Below are 13,361 nucleotides of genomic sequence, written 5' to 3'. Positions count from 1 at the left end.
TGTGCAGGAAAACATTCATGAAGCGAAATTGTCGCCAATCTTTTTTGCTTAGGGTTGAGACGACCATTGTACCACACTCCAGCCGCTGATGTCGCAACTCTAACTCCGAGGCACACACTTACATCCACGCCACCACCACCTCGAAAACCATCTGGATCCATTGTTTGTGCCACAATATGAATCACTTTTCTAATAGCTCATCTCTAACTTTTAAAACGATCTTCGTTGGTTCCCTAAATCAGGGTTACCTTCTAAATCACAGGCCCTTTTCTCTCACGTGCCCGTTTTGTACTTAAGATGGCTGGTATATCTGACGGTCACACGCTGTAAGTAATCTACCTCATTTTGGCATCAGTGTTTACATTATGCCCCAATCGGGATATCGAAGCGCCCCACGCGACCATAAAATGGTGCTAAAGAGACGAGTACTACGACCCCAAATGAACCCCAAACCACCCCAAACCACCCCAAATTACCTGCTAACTCTCTCATTAAGTCGTTTAGTAACTTTCGGACGTTTCTGCCACCCATCCCACCTCGTGTCCCCATTAAACTTCCGACGCCCGCTTCCTGATGCGGCGCAAATCATAACACCACCGAAAACGTTTAATTGCCCACCTGCCACCGTCATCCCCCATTTCTCACTTACCACCACCAACTTTTCCAACCGACAAACAATGCCTCCACGGAGCCCCCGGCTGGCGCTGCCGGAGCGCCCCGAGCGCCGAGCACGCTCCCCCATCAAGGCCACCGGCACCGCCTCTAGTGGCCCCGGCCTGGCCTCGCTGGCGGCGCTGGTGTCGCTGGACGGGTCGCGGGCGCTGCTGGCGCGATGGCAGGAGTGGTCGCTGCTGCCGATGGCGCTGAAGCTCCACATCCTCCCGTCGTCGCTGCGCCCGCATACGATCCCCATCCCCTTCCAGATTATGATGCCGCCGAAGTTGTCGCCGCTGCCCCAGGTGCTGCCGCAGCAGCTGCCGGAAATGGCGCTGCTGGACGTGCTGATGGCGCTGATGGGGCTGCTGCTGCTGCTGATGCTGAACCCGGGCCGCTTAGTGTACACGGGGCTTGGCTACGAGCGCGTCGACGACGACCTCGACGGCGACCCGTTTTTCCTCCCGCCCGCAGCTAATAAGGGCGGTAAACGAGTGCCTGACCAGTTGCTGATCATTGAAGAATCGTCAGAAACGCTGTCGCGGGCGCTGAGCGTGCGCCGGCGCCTAGCGCTGGTGCGCCGCCCGTCGCGTGATTTGGCGAAGGAAATGCCCCTGCAAATTCTCGAAGACGACGATGAAGGTGATGAAGGCGACGATAGCGTCATCATTAATAAGAATAAGCGCCTTCCCGAGCTTCCCAGGCCATCTCAGAGTGCGCCAACCCCGACAAAGGCGCCAGTCACTATGGCGCCGAGCGCGATTGGCGCCGATACCAGCGCCGCTAGTTTAACCACTCCCGTGGCTACCCCCCCTCGCCAGGCTAAATCCACTAAATCGCCGCTGTTTTTCAGTCTGTGGCAGCTGAAATTCGCCTGGAATCAGCCGTGGGACGCCCCGCAATCGACCCCTACTTCATCGCCGCCGCAAACAAAGACTCGCCCTAAACTGATGGCAATCGACACCAAATGGGATGCGCTGCCTTTACTGGTAAAGACGAAACGGTATTCGATGCCTCCAGTGGCTACTGCGGCGCCTACCACTCCCACAAAGCCACGACCGGTACGTACAGGGATTAAAGTGATGGCGCCAATGGCGGCGCCCACGGCGAAAAAGCCTCCCGTGTTAGCTCGTTCAGGGTCACAAACGCTGCGGCTGACGGTGCTGACCCCCAGTCAAGCTCCGACAACGTTTACTTTGACTACTTCTCCTGGTAAAGGCCTCCGCAGTCCCCCAGCGACTCAAGAGCGTTGCATTGCCATTGAGCGGCCCCTGGCACCAGCACCAGCACCTCCCGTCACTGATCGTGTTGCTTCGGATAATCTGACGTCGCTGACGAGTCTGTGGGACCTGCTCCAGCAGCTGGTGGACATCTCGTTAGCTGATAAGCCGTCACGCCAACCGCGCCACAGTTCCGCCGAATGGGTCACCGAAGAGGACGAAGGAGAAGAGGAGGAGGAAGAGGATGAGGAAGAAGAGGAAACAGCCACTTTTGGAGCGGCCAGCCCGCGCCAGGGAGGGAGAAACTTCAGTAATTTCGGGCTGAGTGCTTTGGTCCAGATGGCGCCCCAGGCGTTCCTCAGACTGCCGCTGCACGATAACCTGCACTACTTTGAGGACCTGGTCATTGGAGCGTATATGGACGTTCTGGGAGTGAACACCACCGTTAATCAGACTCTTGACGCGATTGAGGATAACTCCGACAGTGTCGACAACGTTTCCGACGAGGGCGAAGAAGCGACCCAAGAACTGTTTAATGACAGCGGCAATGACGGTATGGGTAAGCGTTTTTCGTTCCCTAACGATGCCACTAATATCACCAACGAAGCCGAGTTTAAGCAGCATCCAGTGCACCAGCAACAACAACCCAGAGGCTACACCACTCCCCTGGGCCAGATCGAGATCCCCGACTTGAACCAGGTGGCTGCCAGCGCCTACTCATCGCTGGCACCCCGGTCGCTGTTGGTTTTATTTGATGACGTCGCCCTGAGGGCGCTGACGGCGCTGACCGAACAGACGGCCCTTGAGCCCTTAGGCGAACCGACACAGGCAGCGCAAAAGGTGATAAATGACCATTTTGAGGCGATGCACAGCGACAGTGACTCCAATACCGAGATCTCGCTGACGACATTCTCGATGTTTAACCGGTCTAAATTGGCCCCGCCTAAAGACGTCGAGGACCAAAAGGAAGGGAAAGCACGTGCGCCGAGTCCCCTGCGCCACCAGCGCCACCGCAGCCACCACCAGATCGATGTAGCCGACTTAGTCGCTCCTCAAACAGCGCATTCGGCCCGCCGCCGGCGCCAGCTGTTTACTGTGGTTGACGCTCGTGAGCCCACCACTCCCACCACGCCAAATCACCACCACAGCCGCAAATCCACCCGCAAACTGGTGAAGATCCTCTCGCCGCCGCCTCCCAGTGATACCCTGGCGGCGCTGGCGGTGCTGGCCACCCCTGAGGAGATGCTGATTGTGGTGCTGCCGCCGCCAGCCCCTGTGGAGTATGCCGTCGATTTCGTTGAACTGAGCGCTAACGATGACTCCCTAACTGCTGGCTATTGCGCTAACGCCCAGCTGGAGGCGAAACACCTGATTTACGCCCGGCGCTACCCTCACCAGCGGCGCCGTGAATTGACGGAACTGCTGCCGACGCCGGCACTGCCGGGACTGCCAATCACTCCCCCTGACCAAGTGGTGCCGGCACCGTTGCTGGCGCTGCTGATGCTGATGCTGCTGTACCACCACCTGGGGCTGGAGCTGGCGCACACTCGGCTGACGGCGCCGCTGGAGGTGATGGTCGACGGCTACCACATCACTGCCTATAAACTGCCGTCGCCTCCCGTCACTACCGGCGCCGGAACTGTCGCAAACGACGGCATCAACACCGACGATATCCTCATCTCCGTCCACGAAGACATCGGCGGCCAGCCAACGGAGGTGGTGCTTGTGGCTGACGACGACGACGATAGCGACGAGTTGTTGCTGATTTATCTGAAGTACCGCCGCAACTACTTGTTCCGCAACTCCCTGACCGCAAGCAGAGCTAGTGGCGTGTCCACAGCAACTTCAGCCACTCACAACCAAGTAAAGGAAGTGGGGAAGCTTGGCGTACCCTCGCTGGCGTTTGTTGAAGGTTTGAAAGTGGTTAGTGCTGCTCCAATGGAGACGATAGCTGAGAAGGTGAGCCGCCGTGTACACCAGCAACGGGCTCCCGTAGGAGTGGACGGCTCGCCTCCCTTGACGGGGATTGCCGCCACTTCCCACCAGTGGAGCCCCCGAGCCAAAGCGTGGCGGGTTGGCCGCAACCACTCTCAGGAAACGTCCTCTACTAATTCTCGTTCCACTTCACGCGAACTCCACCAACGGTCACCAAACACTGAGAGAGTCTCACCAGTGACTAAATGCACTCTGCCGCCGCCAATGGTTAAAGCTGTTCTGCCACCGATTGAAGGATCCTCATCAGCTACCAAGAGAGCGATGCCTCCTTTCAAAGGACACCTGCCGTCACCAGTGACTAGAGGCACTCTGCCGTCACCGGTTGCTAACCACACCCATTCCAGATCACTGATGTCTCCGCCGCCGACGCTAGCGCCAGCGCTGCCGCTGAGGATTCCCAAGCTGCCGAGAATGGCCAATATCCGTGGAGTAGTGACACCCCCGCCCAAGGCAGCGCACTTCCGCCACCTGTGGGCACCTCAGTCGCTGAAGAAACAGCTTAAGATTCCCCCGACAATGGGATCGGGCTCTCCAATTGATCGGACCCAGGCGAAGTCGCCGTCGCCTTCTCAATCGAGCGTTGGCGCCAGCGGGTCGCCAACTCCAACCAAGCCTCAAATGCAACCAGAGACGAGACGTCCCCGCCCTAAGCTGGTTGGGGACCCTTTATTTGCGCCTAAGGAGGCCCTGAAAGAGTCACCGAGCGATCGCCGGCAGGCCCGGCGCCTGATGTATGACGTGGGCAAGCTGTACGCGTCTTCTCGAGGCGCTAATGGCGACGCTGGCGACGCTAGCAATACCAGTGTCTCTGAGACTACAGAGCGCGGCCACACTAGGGGTAAGAGCCTCGGCAGCCAGTACTACGACTACACCACCGGCAGCTACGACTTTAACTCGTTCATGCAGCTGCGAACAACCCCGGCGTTTTGAAGGGACCCGGGGTAGTGGTTAGTACATGCCACTGGGCGAAGTTAATGGTGACGACTTTCACCTTCACTGGTGGGAAAAACATGTCAATAATACAATGATTTACGAGTGATAATACATATAAACTCAATTGATAGTAAGCCGAGTGTAAATTTCAAAGCAACTTTTTGTTGTAAGAAGATGACCGATGGTCATATCTGTCCTTACCTGTTATTTATTCAAATCATCAGAATCCATCGTTCCACTAATGGCTTCAGAAGTGAATGGAATCAGCATGTAGCTCTCTGAACTGGAAGCCCAATGTTACTACCACGGTCATTACTCACTTAACAGACGTTAAGCTATTCATTAAAACTCGAGTAAGGGAAACTTCTGTGTAGTAATCATCTTCGACCTATGATGGCTCAAGTATGGAGAGAACTGTCCACAACTGCTTAATAGTCTCCACAGCGAGACTATAGCTTAAAAATAGGCAAGTGACTTCAAGGGTGGCTTTTTCCTTTTTCATATGTAAGTTTTACACGCCACATCGCCTACATACCCATTCAACTGTAGGAGTTATTATCGTCAATTACACAATCACAAAAAGAAAACCCCCGTTGCATATCACCGCTTATGTCCGGAGACAATTGCTCGCAAAAAGTTGCCCTCCCCCACCGTGTCCAGACGCCTGTCTGACCGTCAATTTATGCCTGGCGCTCATTTACCCGCCGCCAATGCCTGGGGGACCCGCAGTTTATGCCTGATGGTCGCCAAATATGCACTGGTGACGAGTGGGAGCTGCAAAAACTGGGTTTTGTGTCACTGGTGCCGACGACATGGCGACAGCCGCGTTGACCGGTTTAGGCGTCCCCGTGTCGTCGAAGAACCCTGCCCCCAATTGTCGGGGTCGTGGTGGGGTGTAAATTGACGGGTTATCCCCAAAAGGAACGATTTACGCCCATAGGTGTTCTAATAAACTTTATTGGCGGCGACCCCAGCATCCGCCCCATGGGTATTTTAGCCAGTGGTACTCGGGGTTGGCAACAGGGGTTTCGGGGTCAACGCGCATTGCCATGGGAGTATTTGGCAATTAGTTACGCAATAGCGAGGCCACCGGGGCGCTGTCAGCACCATTATTGCGTGTGTCGGGGGTGTAGGTCCATCCCCTGACTAGGTGCATGGCGGCCGACCTGTGATGTAATTATGCTTAGTTAAGGGCCTTGTAAATGACTCCAAACATGTCAGTAGCCCTAACTTCATGCTATCAGAGTTAATTACCATTTCACAGTCATTCACAAATTATTTTAAGTTTGATATTAAACTATTTACCTGCGACAAAGTGAGACATCAGCAGATTTTTAGGCGGTGCGTCGACCGCAAAGCCAGAGGGAGGCAGTGACAGCGTCCCTGCCTGCCGGAGGTGGCGAATCAGTAGGCGCGATATTTTGCATGACCAGCGGGTGTTTTTTGAGGATAGGTGGGGCGGCAGACTTCTGTGGGGCGGTTCATGAGATTAGCGATGCTAGAGATATTGGCGGTGAGTGCGGAATTATCATACTAATATCTCCGAGCCGATCACTGACGTCACCTCTGCGACGAAATCGATCACTAGACCCCACATTTATCAGCGGACTTTTGAAGGCCACACCAGTGACCATAACAAAATGCCACAATAAGGAGTTGACGTTGTCTCACTAACTCAGGCCGTAGGGTACTTGTGTATACAATTAGAATGACAAAATCAAATAAACGTCTGTTGTAATGCTTCACCACTATTCGAATACGCGATATAATCTGAAAGTAAAACATCCATGAAGAAAACTCTTCTCTATTACACAGGTCTCTAATATGGTCTCACTGGCTTTAGCTTCGCCGCTGGCAGTGGTTAGGGAGCGTTGCGCAACCTGTCAGTCGCACATGCTCGCAAGCCATGTACCCTGAAGCGTCCGATCACCCGCCATCAACTCCCCAATTGGATGTGTAATTCCATCCAGCAATCAATATAAGGTTCCAGCAATTAAATCAACAACTTCTACTTCATTTCTGATCAATCATTCACTCTCCAGGTGGGCTCCGTCCCGTTGCCACGGCGGCTTATTGTCCGGGTCGCGTGCGAATGACCCAGTGACCGAGGTGCCGCCACCGCCGACTATCTCACTGAAAGCCGCCTTTCCCAGCCCCCAACCCGCCTCCAACTGAGCCATGCTGTTACGAAACCTGTGGCCGGTGCTGATCTTGCGGCTGGCGGTGCTCATCCCCCTCTTCGTCGTCGGGTGCCCCCTGATCGTTCTAACCCAGCTCTTGGGCTTTCTCGTCTTCCGCACCTGGTTCCCCAACCCGGGCTACTTGCAGGCGGTGATCAACGTCACCAAGACCCATTTCATCATCTTGCTCACGTTTATTTCCCAGGTGATCAGTCCCACGACGATTAATGTCACTTACGACCCCAACGTGGTTGGCGAGGGGGCATTCACCACTAATGCCAAAAACCAGCTTGTCAGCCACTTGCTGCCGAACCTGGTGATCATGCTGAACCACCAGATCTACACCGATTGGCTCTACCTCTGGTTTATCGCCTATACATCGCAGCTTTCCAGCTGTATCTACATTGTCCTCAAGGACCTCTCCAAGATCCCCGTGTTGGGCCAGGGGATGAAGAACTACAACTTCTTGTTTCTCAGCCGCAAGTGGGCCGCCGATAAGCCTGTACTCACTCGCCAATTAGGGGAAATCGACGCTAACGCTCGCGGCGTTGGTCCCGCTAATGGCGTCACCCCCATCACCGAGGAAACGAAGCTTGCCGCTGTGTGGCCGCCTCTGGTACCTGAAGGTCAACCGAAACAGGTGTGGCCCTACGAGCTCCTTATCTTCCCCGAGGGGACAGTGATGCTGAACCGCACCGTCAATAAGCTGCGTGAATTCTGCAAGGAGCAAGGACGCAAGCCCCTTGAAAACGTGTTGTTGCCTCGCGTGAGAGGGTTATTCTTAGCCCTCCGCAAGCTCCGCCACAGTGTCGAGTTCGTCTACGACTTCACCACCGGCTACGGCGACTTGGGCCAGTACGAATTCGGCGAGGATAAGTTCCTGTTGAAGCGGTTTTACCTTAGAGGGTATGGACCCCCTTCGATTAACTACTACGTTGATGCTTACCGGCTCAGCGAGATCCCTTTGGGCGCCGAAACCGACGACGTCGACGACGCCGACCCCGAGGACTTGCGCAAGTTTGACGAGTGGTTGTCGCAGGTGTGGTACGCTAAGGACGCCCGCATGCAGCAGTTCTACGAGCACGGCAAGTTTGTTGCCAAAAACAGCGAGGTGACGGTGCTGGCGCGGTTCGGGCTCTACCTGGTGTTGGAGATCGTGCGGCCGTTTTTGCCCGTGGTCACGGTGTTGTTGGTGCTCAGATGGGTGGTCAAATTCCTCTACAAGACGGTGGTTAACTAAGAACAGTTTTTTTAATGTACAAGTAGCGAGTTTACCGGGTAAACGTACGCGGTGGCTGCGGTGGGTCCCCCCTTAGGCGGCTGAAACATTCCCACTGAACCCACCCCGTGTAAACGTGTGTAGCTTTGTAGAACCACCTGACGGGTATATGAGGCCTTCGATAATCCGTTTGTCGTAGTCGTTCTCTTTCCTTTATACCCCCTTGTCCTTCGTTGGCCTCCCGCAAGAAACACTCGTGCAGCAAAAAAGTAAGTACCGCATAAAGTACTCGTGAACAACAAACACCGATCAAACAAATATCGTATATTTGGTAATGACACGACCTTTTACCACATTTTGGTACTAACACGACCTTTAGTGATCAAGCCGTTGATTACCCGTCTGGGAGCGATGCTATTCACGTTTATTGCGTTTATTATCCTCGTGTTCCTTTTGCTTGGCCAGTGCCACACCAACCTGACGTTCTCCAACGTGTATTTAGCCGAAGTCCACTATAACCAGACCACCACCGCCCTCAACGATACCGCCACCAGCTTGCGGATGGGGTTCCGGGGAGCGTGCATTATCACTGCGAAGGAAACCAATTGCTCTGACTACGGCCTGCTCCAGCAGCGGTGGACGGCGACGCCACTCACCCAGGTGCTGCTTGCCGATGTCGCCGTCAGCTGGCACAAACTGACCCACTACCACGTAGTGTTAGTCGGCGTGCTCGTGGGGTTAGTGAAAATGGGGCTTATCCTCTACACGATGGTGCCGCGGCTTCCACGCCACTTTCAGGTGCTGCTCGTGTGCGTCGGGGTGGCGGCGGTGGAGGTGATCCTCGTGGGAGCCCTGGCGATCGCCCACCACGCGGCGACGCTGGCGGCGATATACACCGCGGGCGAAGCCAGTGGCGATCAGATCGCGATCACCCGCGGCGGCCGCGCCAACGGCATGACCTGGGCGGCGGTGACGTTGGCGCTGTTGTCGGTGGTGGCGATGGTGGCGCTGTGTGTAGCCGACTTGCGCCGCCAGCAACGGGACAGCCACGAGACCAAGCCCTCGTTGCGAGATGCCCTCTAAGTATGACAATAACACACAAATTCCCCCCCGATAATACCCGCCTTATTTGCTTCGAATCAGGCACAGTATGTTCGCTTGGAACCCAAACGCACGCCGAGGCCTCATAATTCGTCACGCGACCACCCCGGCACCAGGGAGACAGCAGCACTCGGTGAGGCCACCCACGTTGCCCCGGAGGAATCGTGTGGCTCTAAAAGCGACAATGACCGTTGACACAAATACGCTGGTCCTCGACGAACACAATAACGCCGGCGAGGTTACATTGAACGAAATCTCAGTGTAACCTGCTTCGAGATAACTCCGAAGATTAGGTTTATACGAAGACACAGCCGCTGGTAGGATTCGCGAATTCCCGAGATGAAACCACAGCGACGAAAGTGCTCGGTGAACGATAGTGTCCACAGGTCTCGTACCGGCGATGAATTAGCGGACCCGGCGGGTTGGCAGTGTCCCGCCACACGCCCATAATCGCCAGCACGGCTGGGAGTGCAGCCGATGTCGGCAGCCAGGCTAATGCCGGTTGGTGCACTAAGGTGCCCCTAAAATCGCCCGTAAAAGGGGTAGGGTTATCACTGAATGATAATTAGGACTGATTTCCACGTTGCGAGCCCTGGCACCACTGTTCTATTTTTTAAGGGGATTTTTCACAGGCCAAATAATCAACCCTCACAAAATGCCGTCGTCAGCGCGCATACAGCAAATTATTTTCTCCCAGTGGTGGTGGTGGTGCAATGGTTCGGCACCCCCGTGTGTGAGACCGTCGCCTAACCCATGCACACCCGTCAAAACGGGACTCTTCCACGGTGAAATCACCCCACTAACCCCGATGACCAAAGTGTATTTAGCCGATTCAGGCAAAGCAACCCTCACTAGAGCTAGATAGGCGACCGCCAAGCCCCCCACGATCATTGTACGTCTCAAATAGCACCTCCACCAGTCCTGTTTTTGCCGGTACCGGCGCTGGCCCGTTTTGTCCCATTTCAGGTAGCGTCGGCTCTGATCTTGGCTGGGCCACATATCCGCCAGCAGTGGGGGAACCGACACAAACACATACCCGTAAAGCTAAGCACCAGCGGTGATCTCATAGCGAAAAATCTCGCTCGTGTATGCCACACCGCTCAAATCCGCCAAATCCGCCAATTATCGTGAGTGCGGCTGTACCTCATCGTGGCGTCTTTAGTGGCCGGGCATTTTGGCTGCTACGGCGAACCCAGTAGCAAGCGCAGGTGTCGAAAATTGGCGGCCATAAGCAGCGGGCGATCGTCGAGATGCCGTCGAACGATCGGCGAGCCGAAACCGTAAACAGGATGAAAATAGAACAGAGAGTATATAGCACTTGAGGAACACTATACTTCAAAACACGAATGATCAACCATCCAATTATGATCGACGGAGGTCTTTAACTAGACGTTTTTAGCGTAGTTCCATGCAGATTATGCTTTACTTGAAAGTTGGGGGCACAAGGTACAGGTGCTGCTCAGCAACCGACGTCACCGGTTTCAAGTTAATTCGAGTACCTGTCAAATGATTTTGAAAAGAACCATAGACCGTTCGTTCAGAGTATACCCCATACAATCACTCAACATTGACAATGAGATCAAAAAAGAAGCTCAACTTCAAAGAAACAAATTAATCAATTCAGAGGGAGAAAGGAGATGCTCCATTCACTCGCAGTCTGACACTTTTTTGGAAGTTTAGCGGTAATTTCGCCTAACTGAGTGAAAAGCTCATCGGCGTGCTCCAATTTCACCACCTCATCATTATCACTGGTGTCGCCTTGTTGTCGCTTGTACATGAGTTTGAGACAGTGAGGATAAGCTTTACCCCCAATAGTGGCGCCCACGTCGACGTTGGCCACCCACACTTGCCAATTGTCCACGGAAAACTTGCGTACGGCCATGTTCACCTTATCCATCATGGACAGGTACCAGTACTCCGTCTTGGTATAGGTCTCAATGGTATCACCATACACGAGGTCAATCATCCACTTGTTAATGCGTTCGTGCCCCAAATCGGCGTGGCAATGGCTACACCGCCAGTGCTCTTCAGTATACTCAAGCCTCGGGTTTTGCTTCGATGGCATCAATAGTATGTACAGCAGCCCAACGAGGATATCTGTAGGCGTCTTGGGAGCGATGTTGGTATAGGTTTTCGTGGTTTCCTGGTCGTTATTGGGCTTGTGGCAGTGCCACACGTCCATGAGCTCGTACCAGTACTCCAGGGGCATTTCATGGAATTTGTAGTCGCGAGAGTCAATTAAACCAGTTAGACATTGGTGGCAGCGGAAGGAGAAGGTGTAGGTGTGGTTGTCACCCGTTTTGGGCGTCCTCTGGGCGAGATCGGCCACACTCCATTTGACGGTGTCAGCAACGAAATTGGCCTTTGTAGGAGTGGCACTAGCATCCGTAGCCATAGTAAGCGCTATTCCGTATACCTTACCAGCAATTGAAGTCACTGGAAGCAGCGTAGGGAGTACGAGAGGGTAGGTATCGCCGCCAGCATCGGTGACGAAAATCTGCTCCTGGCGCCAGTGCACCGATGAAATTGCCGGGTCAGCAATCACTGTGGTGGTGGATACCCGCGGAAGGTACTCACAGAAGTAGTTGGCCTTGGAAGGAGGCAGCAGCAGGGCCATGGCGGCGATGATGACGATGATGTATGTGATACGCGCCGCGCAATGAAACATAATCAATGTTTGAGAGATAAGAGTTGAGAGTTTTAGAAGAAGTTAATTGAAAATTATTATTACGTGTTTTACTTTGGTTTGGGTTTGTTGTGGAGATTTGGCTTAAAAAGTCAACTGACTTCAGTACTATACAAGATGAGAGCGATCATCTGAGAATTCGTCGATGACGTCAGAGATTAATCAGCTCTGATGCGATTGCAGCACGGGTGTTTGTGAAGTGAGGTAACGGCTTGAGATTTATGATCAGTTTCTGTAGTTGCTCCAAGCAATTACCATCATCAGAATTCACACGAGCCAAGTCGTACATATGATAGTGGTTCAAAACCTTGAGGTGGTTGACTCATATTGGCTAGGCCTACCATGAAGTAACAACAATAGTTAATTCCATTAAGTTGTGTTGGCGAAGATATCCTCGTTTTCGTCAATTCCATTTACACACCAATACTGTATACAACGAAAGTTGCATACGAAGTTCCACTACACCTTCCGTAGGGACAACCACCGTTGAAACTTGCCAGTACGCGTGAGAGACATTCAGCAAAGCTTAGAGTCCGAATTGCGAGCAAGAGTAGATTTTGAAATATCCTTTTCTAGAGAACTTTACGAAGTATTACTTCGCTTTCGTTTTGTTGTTCACTACAGTATAGTGAACATTGAAAACCACTTGTGATACTTGCAGCGATGGTGATACAGATGTGACACCTCATTTAAAGAATAGGCTTGCATGATGATTGTGAGTTTGAGAAAGGTGATGAACCCCATTGTAATTGGCATCCTTGTTGTCTGTAAGCTTGACTATTTGGTGACAACATTTTTAAGACCGCACACCAGGTTTCTGCTCCATCCATGCCTGCACACAGGAGTTCCATCTGCAGAAAACACGAGAAACCATAACCACATTCTAAAATGACATAGAAGACACTTTAAACAAAAATGAACAACACCACTGTAATGTTAAGTATTTAAATAGTACTAGCAACACCAATTAGGAATTGTTTGAATTTTTTGAGATTTTCCTTGAAAAAACTAAAAAAATTCTATAAAATCAGGAAAAAACAATATAGACATTTCGTTTGCTCCATGAAATTCTTTGGAATTGGAAGTATATTTGGTGTGGTTTTGGATGAGTTGACTTTAAAATTGGCGTCTCTATGTGACTTTAACGGTGTAAAAAAAAGTTTTTTTTATTTTGCAAAATTTTTTTTGAACAACTTTGAGTTTGTGGCGTAGTCTATTATATCTGAGGAGCATTCCAACTGATATGCGATGCTTGTAGAAATGATAAGATAGGTTAGACACTTCGTCTATAATGATGTTTGTATGCAGGTGCATCAACCATTATGCAAGACAAAGCAAGTTGAGCTAAACCACCCACTTACAGTATGACTAGC

At 52.7% G+C, this 13,361-nt stretch overlaps 4 protein-coding genes across 4 annotated transcripts; 3 read left to right on the top strand and 1 right to left on the bottom strand. All coding sequences in view use genetic code 12, as the record gives it.

Annotated features, from left to right (window-relative positions):
• Positions 1-677: 677 nt before the first annotated feature.
• On the top strand, positions 678-4,799 carry DIURU_000132 (uncharacterized protein; the record flags this gene model as incomplete). Its single annotated transcript, XM_034153850.1, has 1 exon — positions 678-4,799. One exon carries the CDS (start codon positions 678-680, stop codon positions 4,797-4,799), a length of 4,122 nt encoding a protein of 1,373 aa, XP_034015077.1.
• A 2,181-nt stretch (positions 4,800-6,980) lies between these two features.
• Positions 6,981-8,222, top strand: DIURU_000131 (putative acyltransferase; the record flags this gene model as incomplete). The annotated part of the gene is made up of 1 exon (XM_034153839.1): positions 6,981-8,222. One exon carries the CDS (start codon positions 6,981-6,983, stop codon positions 8,220-8,222), a length of 1,242 nt encoding a protein of 413 aa, XP_034015076.1.
• Positions 8,223-8,612: 390 nt separating this feature from the next.
• FIG1 (Fig1p) lies at positions 8,613-9,284 on the top strand (the record flags this gene model as incomplete). The annotated part of the gene is made up of 1 exon (XM_034153828.1): positions 8,613-9,284. The coding sequence occupies one exon, from the start codon at positions 8,613-8,615 to the stop codon at positions 9,282-9,284; it is 672 nt and encodes a 223-aa protein (XP_034015075.1).
• Positions 9,285-10,917: 1,633 nt separating this feature from the next.
• DIURU_000129 (putative polyadenylation protein) lies at positions 10,918-11,919 on the bottom strand (the record flags this gene model as incomplete). The annotated part of the gene is made up of 1 exon (XM_034153816.1): positions 10,918-11,919. One exon carries the CDS (start codon positions 11,917-11,919, stop codon positions 10,918-10,920), a length of 1,002 nt encoding a protein of 333 aa, XP_034015074.1.
• Positions 11,920-13,361: the final 1,442 nt, after the last annotated feature.

The sequence above is a fragment of the Diutina rugosa genome (assembly GCF_008704595.1).
Source record: "Diutina rugosa strain CBS 613 chromosome Unknown scaffold15_size221551, whole genome shotgun sequence".
Taxonomy (NCBI): Eukaryota; Fungi; Ascomycota; class Pichiomycetes; order Serinales; family Debaryomycetaceae; genus Diutina; species Diutina rugosa.
The sequence above is the reverse complement of the archived record's forward strand: the minus strand, read 5'-3'. Positions and strand labels throughout refer to the sequence as shown.